The 12,191-nt window shown below is 46.5% G+C and overlaps 1 protein-coding gene across 1 annotated transcript; it reads right to left on the bottom strand.

Moving 5' to 3' along the window:
• Window positions 1-3,125: 3,125 nt before the first annotated feature.
• LOC108445632 lies at window positions 3,126-11,766 on the bottom strand. The gene is made up of 2 exons (XM_017730132.1): window positions 8,834-11,766; window positions 3,126-8,675 (listed from the first exon to the last, which is right to left on the bottom strand). The coding sequence occupies exon 2, from the start codon at window positions 8,065-8,067 to the stop codon at window positions 6,763-6,765; it is 1,305 nt and encodes a 434-aa protein (XP_017585621.1). The 5' UTR covers window positions 8,068-8,675; window positions 8,834-11,766; the 3' UTR covers window positions 3,126-6,762.
• Window positions 11,767-12,191: the final 425 nt, after the last annotated feature.

Raw genomic sequence — 12,191 nt, forward strand, 5'->3', positions numbered from 1 at the left:
GGCAGGGGGAGAAGGAAGAACAAAAGAGTGCAACAACAAGTGCCTCAAGTTTCCCTGCTTTTGTTGCTGTTATTCTTTTCCAGCCAGACTGATGAGTTTACAGGATATGCTGAATGGCGACCTAGCAAGTAGAACCACTGTTGAGACTCTGGTTGCTAAGATTCTTAATAATAACAATGCTCCTGCCAGGAATTACCTGCAGCTGGGGAGTTATACCACTGCTTACTTCTGCAGGGACTGGGAACTTGTAGGAGTCTTACCTGAGGGTTTTTCCAGATGGGTACCAGTTCCTATTTTGCCTTTGTCCTATGTTATGCTAACTTCTATCCTCCCTGCATTCCTCCTTGTTCTAGGAATGCATCTATCTGCAGATTGGAAATGTGAGAACATGATAACCAGTTGATATTTTACCTGTAAAAATGCAAACATATGTCCTGGAAACATATGCTTTTCTATGAGAGAGATTTGACATATCTGAAATAGCTGAGATGAAGCGGGGAATATTTTGGAATAACTTGGTGATGTGACAAAACAGGCCACTTTGGGGCCTGCCTGTATTAAGGTAGCCTGCCCTTAGACACATCACACTTGGATGGCTAAACTGTTTTTTTATTAAAGAAAAACATTTCTACAATGTTTTTCCCTTGAATATTTCCAAGTGCTTTAATAGGCTTGGGAGATGCCGGGGAACAATCGACACAGAAGCTGTTCTATGAATCTCGTGGCATTTATTTCTATGAATGTAAACTTTTCCTTACTCCCTTTTTATTCAGACATCAAAAGGAAAAGAACAACAAGACAAAGGGAAAGGCTGAGGCTTATGCAAAATGTTTTTCTCTATCATTTTTGCCAAAGAAAAGAAGAAAGGAAAAAACCACCATTGCATGTAAATAATCTTTTTTCCCCCTTGCCTACCTCTAGACACACTTTCACCAGTTCAGTATAATTAGGCATAAGGTACTGAAACATTTTATATGTCAGACCTAAGGGACAATATTGTGGTTCACTGTTATTAGGCAGAAGGTAGTGAAGTGGTTTACATTTCAGACCTAACAGAAAATGCTGTAATTGTACCATTCTTTTAACAGATGCTTTGACGTTGATTTGAAATTTGGGGAATATGACTTCAGATTACTTAGTCAAAGGCCACCTAAGATAATGAGCAAGAAGACAGGAAGAGAGTTAATGTTTTAAGAGTCAGGTGTGCAGGGGTGCTTTTAAGATGTGCCAGAAAGCCTAATCCCAAGGCCAGGAAGACAACTCAGCCTACAGAGGAATCTCGATGATTAAAGAAATTGATGGCTGCTGTAATTAGAGGGAGTTTTAAAGCCCCCTTAGAAAGAAATTAAGGGTCTGCAGTGTTGGTAGGAGATATCATTGTCTGAGGGATGCAAAGTGCCCTGGAGAAGGAGGAGAGGTTTATGTGCAGCCTTGAAGAGGATGGGGAATCACTGTGGTTCCTGAACACCCATGTGGCTGTGCCAGGCTCGCTGGGCTCGGTGCTCACACAGCCACACGTAGTAGGTGCTGCTGTTCCAGAGCTTGGCTTGGGGAATCTAGGGACAGGTTTGCAGGGTGCAGTGAGCACAGAGGCAAGTGAGAGGTATGGGTATCTGCTTGCTCTGAAAATCAGGTTTTGCTGTTCTCAGACAAGCTGGTTTTGTAAATACTGACCTTGCCAGTTTTGCTTCCTTGTCCTGGTACAGGAGTGCTTGGAGGTGCTCCAGTGAGAAGGAAGTTTCTCTGTGTTTTCATAATTTTTTTGATTAAAATCTTCTCCCTCCCCTTCCCCCAAAATGTGTTCTCTTGTCTCCATAAGAGACAAGTGGTGGGTCACCTCTTCATCACCCCTAGGACATTAACCTGTGATGAAACTCCACTGATGCAGAGTTCAGGAAAATTCTGTGGTGGACCCTGAATGAGAAGATGTGTACAAATCAATGCCAACGTAAAGCAAATCCTTTCAAATCCCCTTCTTGGCAGCCAAGAGTCTGACTAGTAGCCTGACAAACAGGAACAGTCTCTGGGCATGGCGTGTAGGGGGTGGCTGCACCACGCAGTGCTCCAGGGTGACTCTCCTGAGGGCTGGTGGTGACAGCAGGGACTAAGCTGGCTCACAGTGGGAAGTCAGGAATTTTGTTTAAAAGTATTTATGCAGGCGAGTGTCAGATATGTGGTGCAGCAGCTGTGTTTCACAGCATGAAGTCTGCATCACCCACCTTCCTGAGGGAGAAACCCCCCATCACAGCTGCCAGCAGCTCTGTGTTCCCATTTAACGGGCAGTGTCCCTGAACTGCTGATTGCCATGAACAGCTTCTGGAGGACTGTGGAAGTAGGAATGCTAGGGTGTAAGTAGCTCCCTGACTGAACCTTCACCCTGTCTCCTGAAACAGAAATCACTGTGTAACCTCTGTGATAAACCAGTTCCTGTGCTGAAGAAAGAATCCAGACTGGCCATGAGTGGTCTTGCAGCCCTGTGTGTGTAACAGATGTGTACAACTCGTAGTAAATAGTACAGACTATTTGTCTTTAGCACAGCACCTCTAAGGGAATGTAAACCTTCTATCCACTCTGCAAACAGTGCTCACAGCAGCAGGACCTGTTTCTCTCCCGTAGCTTTTGTAAATCAATGGCTGCTCTTCTGACCTGACCCAGATTTGTACTCCAGTTATTCCCTGGTGGGATGGAGGAGGCAGCAGCTTGCTCTGTGTTTGAACAACACTGTACACATCCTAAAATACCTGAGATGTGATGCTCTGTACCCGGGCCGCTGGTGTCAGAGATGGGGCTGGTGCACACTGGTTTTCAGTACCTGTGAGGCTGTGCTTTGGAAATTGGGCACTTCACTGAATTACCTGCACTGTGAGCAGAGAGATCATTTAATCATTTCTTGAGCAAGTGGCAGCACTGCAGGGAAAGGCCAAGAAGGCCTGGGCTTGATGATGTAGCCCAGAAAGACAATGAAGAGTGACACTCAACCAGACCCAGTTCTCTGAGGTTATTACCTTTGGATGCTCATCTTTCTTGCCATCATTACTTCAGCTTAGAAAATCCTTCCCTCATGGAAGCCAATGTTGTTTTACCACTACTTTTGCCATTTATGTTGGCTAGAGAAACACAGCTAGTATGAGAAAACATTTAATTTATTGTTAGTCTACTTCAAAGTTTTACCAGTGTGCTCAGAGAGTACTCATCAATTACAACGATGCTAAAAATGATAAACACTATTATCTAGAATATTAGAGAGAAAGGGTCAAAACTAACACACAAGAGCACTTTAGCTGCTGCAGCTTCTCCTGGGCTTTGCTCACCCCTCCACTCCCAGGGCACCAGATTCAGAGGTGCTGTCTATCCCCCAGGAGAAAGGGGAAGGCTGCAGGTGTCACAGGCCCAACAAGTCCTTTGCTCCAGCAGCACAGCAACAACGGTGGGAGGGTGATTCTGCCTCCTCCTCTTCTGCTGGAGTCCAGCTGCTTCTACCCTGTCTTTAAGGCTCCCCTTGCAGTACTCCTTGCCCCTCAGAGCTGGGTCCATCGCACTGACCCTCCAGGCAGAGCTGCTCACACCCTGCAGGGCTGCTCCTGGCCCCCCTCGCTGTGTGAGCGATGTTTCCCTGCCCCAAGGTCACGTCCCTCTGTTGATGCAGCGGCTGCCTGTGGGGGAGTAGTTCACAGCGCTGGGGCTGCTGGGTCCCTGCATGTCCCAACCAAAGCAAGGTTCACAAACCTCTCTCTCAGGTTTTGCAGCATTAGTAAACAGGCCATGGCCTGTTTCTGGCAGCGGCCAGGCTGTGTTCCGTGGGCTATAGGCAAACAGACCCCTTCTGCCAGCCCACGGGCATGAGCTGGCACACACGAGTCCAGCAAGGACATTGCAAACCCTCCTGTGGCTCAAGGCTCCTCACCAGGACCGAGCAGCTGATCTTCTTGGAGGCATTTGCTCTTTCCTACCTGGTCTTGCCTCGTATGGGTCTGAGGGTGGCCTGTAGCTCTTGACTTTGGTGCATAGCTGCTACTTGGTTTACATAAGATTTTATTTTACAGCCAGTTTAAGAGTTTGCACAACTAAACGAATTCTTGCAATTCCCAGGATTACACTTCTAGACTTGACAGCCTAGTTAAAAATCTCCATAGGTGATGGGAGTGCCAACAAGGAAGGATTTACACCAGGTATGATGGCCAGCATCCTTTATTGCTGTTGTAGTAAGAGCAACTTGCTCATTTTTGTGACATACTGCAAACCTTGCTTTGGTGCCTGTGAGACTACAAAAATTACAGGTAGGTGCTGTTATCTGCAACAACTGATCAAAACCTAGCCCAAATGTACACAGTTTAAAAGCTTCTTTGTTCAGTATGCAGTTAAAAAGTTTCTAGCAATTTTAGTGTCACTTCTAAAAGCATCATGTCATTAAAATCATACATTGAAATTAAAGTTACATTAATGCTCATGTGTTATCAGACAACTTAGACTTGCAGAGAATTTCTGGATTCTGGAGATACACAAACACAGCTGGATCCCATATAAGTGATTACATTCCCACTGGAAACCAAAGGATATATTTTATATTCACCTCTGGCTAGACCCAGGTCTAAACTGATTATCTTTTTGTAAGCAATTTGCACGTGTGAGTGCTTCTTGCTTGCTGGTGTTCCTCCAGAGAGGCAGCTGGGAGCACTCCACCTTGCTGGGCTGCTTGACATGGCCACTGTGCAGCTCTCATCTCAAAAAACCTCCTGCTGTCAGTGTCTAAAGTCACCTCCTCATCTCCTCCATAACCAAATAACAATTTTTATTGGCCCACTACATGTATCATCCATGTATGCAGTGATTTGATATCCCCATCACTGGGGACCTTTAGTTTTCTACCTCTCCCAGCACCATCAATTTATACATAGGTGCTCTAAATTAAACTCAAAACTGTGCAAATCCACACTAAGTGTATATATTTTTAAAATATAACTCACCCTACTAGAAATTTCTACACTTCATTTGTTCATCTTTGCTTCTCATTTCAAAATACCGTGTTTCCTGTGTTACATACATAGGTGCTCTACATGTCAAGATCACTATCAATAACAGGAGGTATGTCCATACTCATCAAGGGAAACTAGATTTCTCTTATTTATCCCTTCAAAATGGATCCACTTTTTCCTTGTCACCACAGTTTGTTAGTTCTTTTCTCTTATTTGAACTTCAGCAACAGCAACTGTTCTAAAAAAAAGGAGATTATATTTTTCCACACATCTATGCATGTATGATAATAAAGCAAAATAAAAGCAAGAAAGAAAGCAGTAAGCATCATACAATTAATAATATCCATAATTTGGAATTGTTACTTATTCTTCTGTGCTACCTATGGAAGACAAAACAGCAAAGATTGTTATAAGTAGTTATCTCAGTTAACCAAGGTAGAAAACATTTACACCCATAGAACTTTAGATGATATTAAGGATCTAATAAACTGCATCTTCACATATTTTTATACAATTTATTAGCTTAAACAGTTGCTCACCAATCCTCCATCAGAATTGTTTCAGGTGCTTCCATCTTATCTCTGTAACAGAAGAACTTTACATTTTAATTTTAAACTATTACATTGATATGTACATTTTTCCATTATAGGTCCTTTTTAATTATTTTCTTTTTTTTACTTCATTTTTCTCCACTCTAAGAAAAAAATGCTGCTATTAGCACATCAACTATAAGCATGCATCACAGACTTAACTTTTTGCTTTCAGAGTGAATTCTGTCCCAAGTCAATTAGAATATTTTATCATTAATAACCATCCCCTCAAACCTTTATGAGTACATTCATGATCTGCCACTTTTCCAGCTTGTAACTTTTTAAGCACTGGTAGCAATTAGTTCACATGCCTCTGTTTCAATCCTTTTTTCCTTTTTTTTTTTTTTTGATACCACTCCTAAGTTTCTTTGCTGCATGTACTTCCACACACTTATGTGAGAACACACTACTGAATTTAACAATACTACTGCTAAACATGAGCTGCTTCATTTTGTGGGTACCTCTTGAATTTGCTCTGCTTCTACCTCTTGATTTCTCTTTGCCTCTGACAACAGGCAGGTATTATTTTTTTAAATAGTGGGGTTTTTTTCTTTTTGCAAGTCCAAACCCTTCCAAATTGCCTTCAGAAGACCCAGAAAGAAGATGTTATTCTTTCCTCCTTGCTTCACCCTCAAGGTTTATACCATGCTTGGGACTCCTGTAACCTTCCTTGCACAGCCCTTCATACCTAGAGCTCATTCCCAGTCCCACTGCTGCACATCACTGCTCACAAACCCTGCAGCCCAGCTGGGATCCCAGCTCCGGTGTTTTATCAGTCCTAAAAGCATTCTTTTTCCCAAAACAGCTTCTGCTAACATGCCCTGAGCAGCATTTGGTATCCCTGCCCAGACTCAGTGCAGCAAAGTGGGTGCCAGGGTGGCTGTGGCAGAGCTCAAGCAGCTCTGCTTTACTGCAGCCCTGACTTGTTCCTGCTGGAAAAGTCAACTTTCCCGCTGTGTTTCTCCTGTAAAAATAAGCAAACCCAAAACCCCTTAACACTTCACTCCTCCTGCATTTCCCTCACCAGAGGAGCCGTCTCAATTTGCACCAGACACAGCCTGGTGCCCCAGGTTTGTATGTGACATGGATGATACCCAGAGGGCTCTGCTTCCCATCTCCCAGTGCTCCCAGCATGGGAGCCTTCCCCAGTGGTCCGGTTATGGTCTGACCATGAGCCCAGGGAAGAGGGGTCTGTCTGTCTAGGCTGTGACAGGGAGGGCAGGAGCCCCAGGCTCGCTTCCCTCTCTTCTCCTGCTGATCTCCAGCAGGCGATCCAACAAAACCCTGGTGGGAGCGTTATCCCAGTGGGCCATGTCCTCCCCCTGCTTGCGAAGCTCCCTCCATATGTCCACTCGCATCGTGCCTAACTCCCTCCTGGACATGGTGTTTTGTTCCACAAATCGAGGGCCTGCACCGTACTGCCACTGTCTCTTGCCCTGCCACCTTCCTTTCCTCCCTCTTCCCACGAAGGGGCTCTGGGAGGTCACACCAGCAGAGGCAGTGGTCTGCAGCACCTCTGGGTCCCTCATATCCCTGGAGTTTTCCCTTCCTCTGCTGCCCCTTCCTCTCCTGAATCCCCCTCTGTCCTCCCTTGCCCAGACACTCCCCACCAACTGCTCTCTCCTTCCCTGGGTGCTCCTGGGTTTGAATTGGCGAGGGTCAGTGGTGGTTGCTCCCTCTGTGATAACTTGTTCTGCCTGTGGCTGCACATTTCCCTCATTTCCCTGCTCTGCTGCTCCCCTCTCCCTTTTCCCAACCACTGGAGCACAGGTAAGTGAAACAGGATCTGCTTTAAATCTTTCTGGCCTCTCAGACTCTAGTAGCAGTGGGCTTGCAGGCTTACACTCCTCTGTGGAGGAGTTGCCATCTGGATTAACCCATTTGTGTTCATCACAGTGCTCACCATCTCTTTGGAGGGGTGTTTTTGTAGGGGCCGTGACAGCCCCGTGCTTCGCCTCTAACGCGGCTTTTAACTTTTCCATCTTGACCTTGCAGGCCCGGTGGTCTGTGCCCCTCTCTTTTAGGATCTGTACTTTTTGCACCAGTAATTGGATTGTTCCTTGTGCCTCCTCTACAGCTTTTGTACTGATGGCTACTTTTTCCTTCAGTGCCTGATTTTCATTCAAAATGGCCTTTTTTTGTTCACACACCTCTTGATACTGGAGAACACTTCGCACTTGTTCCTCAGCCGCAGCTCCTTCTCGAGTTATACCCTCCTCTAGTTTAAGCTGCTGAGCCTTTATTTCTTCTTTCAGTTTCTTGTTTTCCTCCCTTAGGTTCTGAATTTCTACCTGGGCTGCCTGTTTTTCTTCAGTTAAGCTTTTGGCAACTAACCACACAGCCCACGCTGCTGCACACTTTAAGGATTTTCGGGAGAAGAGTTTAGACTTGGTCATCTCTTTTAATTTGGCAAACTCTAGGTCAGCCTGCTGGATACTTCTGCAAGAGTTTGGACCCCAGGGGTTTGGTCCGCACTGAATAACCCAATTTGCCAGCTCTGACATCTTTTATTCTCCTCTAAAGGTATTTTAGACTTTACAGAAGGGTCTGTTCACAAACTACAGCTCAAGAAGGCTGAGAGAAGATAGCAGAGCCTCACCCAAATCTGGGCTTGTTCCTCTGTTGTTTTTCTAGTGTACTTCTTCCCTACAGAAAATTTTCTTAACCAAGAAATCCCCTAAGCAGGGATTTCTAATTTATCTCTTCTCACAGACAAGGCAGAGAGCTTTCACTCCTCTGTCCAAGAATGGTTAGAGGCATCCCTTGAGCATTTCTCAGGAAGAAGGCTTTCAAACCTGCTGGATTTCCCACTTCAATGTTTTCAACAAGTCTGTGTTGCTCCCAAAACTGGATGCTATGCTTTCAACAAGACACTTGAGGCTATGTGAACACAGAGTAGCCTTGTTGCTGGTTGTCCCTGACTGCCACAGGATGGCACCCAAAAAAAGGCTCTCCCAGAAGGGTTACTCACAAAAATGCCATAAGGGCTCCCCAGAGGGCTGCTGCCTTCTCTGCTGGTTCTGTGCACCACAGCTCGTGCCTTTACGTGGGCTGGAGAAACGCACCTTACTCAGGAGAATCTGCTGTTTGACTGCTTCAGGGTTCTAACAGCCTGATCAAAGAAAGAGTGCTAATCAATCCACTTACAGTGCTGGATGATATTATCTAGACTATTAGAGAGAAAGGAGATAAAAGGGAAAACGAATCCCTTATCAGTATCAAACCCACTCCCTCCCTTGTCTGCTATGCCTTTCCCCGATTTATGCTCACCCCTCTGCTGCCCTAGGATGGCTGCAGGCATTCTGGCATGACTCCTTCACCTCCAAGAAGCACGATGCTGGTGATGGAACCCCTCTGTCTGCCTCTCCAGGGTGCTGGTGGCGGTAGGATTCTGCCTCCCCTTCTGCTGGAGCCCACCCGGGGCTGTCCGTGTGCCACCCCTAAGGCTCCCCTTGCCCTGCTCCTCAGCCCCCAGATCCAGTGATGTCCACACTGACCCTCCAGGCAGAGCTGTGCACACCTTGCAGAACTGACCTTGCCCTCCCTGCTGCCCGTGAGTGGAGTGCCCCAGCCCCAAGGCCGTGCTCCCTTGATGCAGCAGCTGCCCATGGGGGAGTAGCTCACAGCGCTGGGGCTGCTGCTATCACCCTGTGCCAGAGGTTTCAAGGCCCCACTGCCCTCCCCTACCTGCGATTTTCCTGCTGGCTCAGGGACAGATTGCTGTGCTCCTGCTGCACTGCAAAAATGCAGCCAAGCCATGCTGCTGGAGACCTTTTGGCATCCTTTGGACCAGTGGAAGCAAAACTGAGCACTGATGGGTGAAGTCCCTGAGTCCTTAGGCCGTTGCTGTAACAGCTACAAAGCTCTCCAAGAGGTCCCCAGATGGCAAGTCCCAACCAAAACAAGGTTGATCAGCCTCTGGCAGTGGCAAGACCATAGATCATGGGTTATGGGCATGCATTGCACCACCATCACCTAGCTGTGTTCCCCAAGAGCCCTGTGCTTTGCTACAACAGCCACAGAAATAGAGGAGTAAAGGCCTTGTGCTTCACCCTGACCAAAAAGACCATCACTGATGCTCCTCAGCATTTTCACCAGGAGCTGCAAGGAAAGCAGTGAGTCTTTGGGGGCTCAATGGGACCATGGGTGATGGTCTGACCTGCCCTATGGCCAAAGAAACTCATCAGGCAGCGCTGGGAGCAAGGGCAATAATCCTACATAGAAACAATCCCTCGAATAAGCAAAACCACAGAAATATTTGAAGTTCAGCAGTTATTAAAACACATAAATCCCTGCTCATAAACCCCACCGTCCCCACAGATCAATGCTTTGAGAGACATTTGAAGCTTTGTAAACTAGAAGAGGTAATAGGATTAAAGCTGCAAAGTGACAAGACAGCTAATTTTTAATTATTTCTAACTCCTTTCTAATTTCTGCTTCATCCTGAATATTTAAAAACCTTTCCAAATGTATTTCACAGGTTTCAATAACAACCTAGTAACTGGATGTGGCATTATAGCAATTTATAATCACCTCCCAAAATGGGGATCTAAATTAATCTTTCTACATCTCATTAGTTTAGCTATCAGAGATCTTTTACAAGATAATTGGCTTTCAGTGGCTTTAATTTAATTTAATTTATTAATATCTTACATTTATATTTCATAGATGCTGTTTTAATTATTGAACTGATACATCTCGGAAACATAATTCTTTTATACAGCATCAAACTTTTGCTTTTAGGGCTCTAGAGCCTGTTTAAGATGTTTTAATGATAAATAATAAGTCCTTGTTTGTGTTTGTCTTTAGAGTGGATATCAATTTACTTTTGCCTTAGGTTCTCGCAGAGGAAAATTAGATCTTATTTTGGAACATCCTGTTTTGCAGATGAGGCTGCCTCTATTGTTAAACCAAAGCTTGTTCCAAGTTCGTAATGTTATAAAAGCATAAACAAGGGGAGGCAGAAGTAACAGAAAGAATGTGGAATAAGGACCCAATTCATACCTGGCAGGTGTGTGTAAATTATTCAGCGGGCAGCAGTCAGGGAAGCCGAGTCTCCCGTGGTGTTGTGTCCCATGGCTGAGCTCCCCAGTGCTGATGGCAAAGCTGCCCTGCCTGGAGCATCTCTTGTACCCATCAGATGCTTGCTCTTCCTGCACCCACACCACTAGCTGGGTCTGGGGGGCTCCCCACCATCCCCTTGGCTAATTCACCTGCAGCAATACAGTATCTGGAAACTTCCAGCCTGCCAAAAACTTTGGCTGAAATGTCCTCACCAAATCGGTGAGGACAGACAGACAAGCACACTGCACAACTGACCCCAAGAACATCCTTCCTTCGGAAACCAGCCTAAAAATATGATCCCTCCTGGAGCAGAATAGCAACATTGAAACATCTGACAGTAAATGTGATGATGATAATTGATGCTTAATGAATAATCCAGGGTAGCTTTAATACTTAACTTCATAGAATACCTTCCGTCCCCAGGAGCTAAACCGATTTATAAAAGGTGTACTCTTCCCCTGCAGGGCTTCTTTCACCATTATATCCACTGTTTCAGGGGGACCAGCTACACAACTGGCTGGCACTGGGCAGGTTGCACAGCACTTCAGCAGAGTGCTTTGTCCCTTTGTCCTTCACCAGGACCTGCTCAGAGTGAGGCCATCTGCAACACCTGGGTTGGGGCAATCCCAGACATGAGTACAGATGGGGAGAAGAGCTCCTTGAGAGCAGCCCTGATGAGGACTTGGGGATTCTCATGGTTGCATCACAAGCAGCACTGTCAATCCTGCCCCTCTGCTCTGCCCTTGTGAGGCTCCACCTGGAGTGCTGTGCCCAGCTCTGGGGTGCAGCAGAAGAAAGACATGGACCTCTTAAAGCCGGTCCAGTGGAAGGCCAGAAAGATGATCAGAGGGTCGGAGCCCCTCTCCTGTGAAGACCGGCTGAGAGAACTGGGGCTGTTCAGCTTGGAGAAGAGAAGGCTCCAAAGAGACCCTAGAGTACCTTCCAGCGTTTAAAGGGGGCTTATTAAAAAGAGGGAGAGTGACTTTTTAAATGGGCACATTGGGATAGGACAAGGGGGAATGGTTTTAAACTAAAAGAGGAGAGATTTAGATTAGATGTTCAGAAGGAGTTCTTTACACAGCGGGTGGTGAGGCACTGGCACAGGTTGCCCACAGAAGCTGTGGATGGCCCTTCCCCGGAGGCGTTCAAGGCCAGGTTGGATGGGGCTCTGAGCAACCTGGTCTAGTGGAAGGTGTCCCAGCCCCTGACAGGGGTTTGGAACTGGATGACCTTTGAGGCTCCCTCCAACCCAAACCATTCTACAGTTCTGAATTAACCTCGGGCCTGTGACTGCCAGAGGCTGTGATCCAAGGCCCTACAGAGCTGAGCACTTCCAGTTCTCTGGTGGGAATGAATTCCCACCCTTCCCCCCGCCCACCAGGGGCCACTTTCCAGGCGTGAGCTGTGCTCCTGAGCGCTGCCCACGGAGGGGCTTTGCTCTGACACGGCGCGGGAGCACCCGAGGGGCCACAGCAGCTGTCAGGACAAGACCCCCCTCTCCCACCCGAGACCTGGAGATGAGGAGAGGCAAGAAGCCCTTGCAGAGCCCCCATCGCTCCGTTCC

The sequence above is a fragment of the Corvus brachyrhynchos genome, unplaced genomic scaffold (assembly GCF_000691975.1).
Source record: "Corvus brachyrhynchos isolate BGI_N302 unplaced genomic scaffold, ASM69197v1 scaffold101, whole genome shotgun sequence".
Classification (NCBI taxonomy): Eukaryota; Metazoa; Chordata; class Aves; order Passeriformes; family Corvidae; genus Corvus; species Corvus brachyrhynchos.

Bases quoted from the DNA above. Each gene is read 5' to 3' on its own strand.
- LOC108445632 (XM_017730132.1), bottom strand. From the start codon at position 8,067: ATGTCAGAGCTGGCAAATTGGGTTATTCAGTGCGGACCAAACCCCTGG.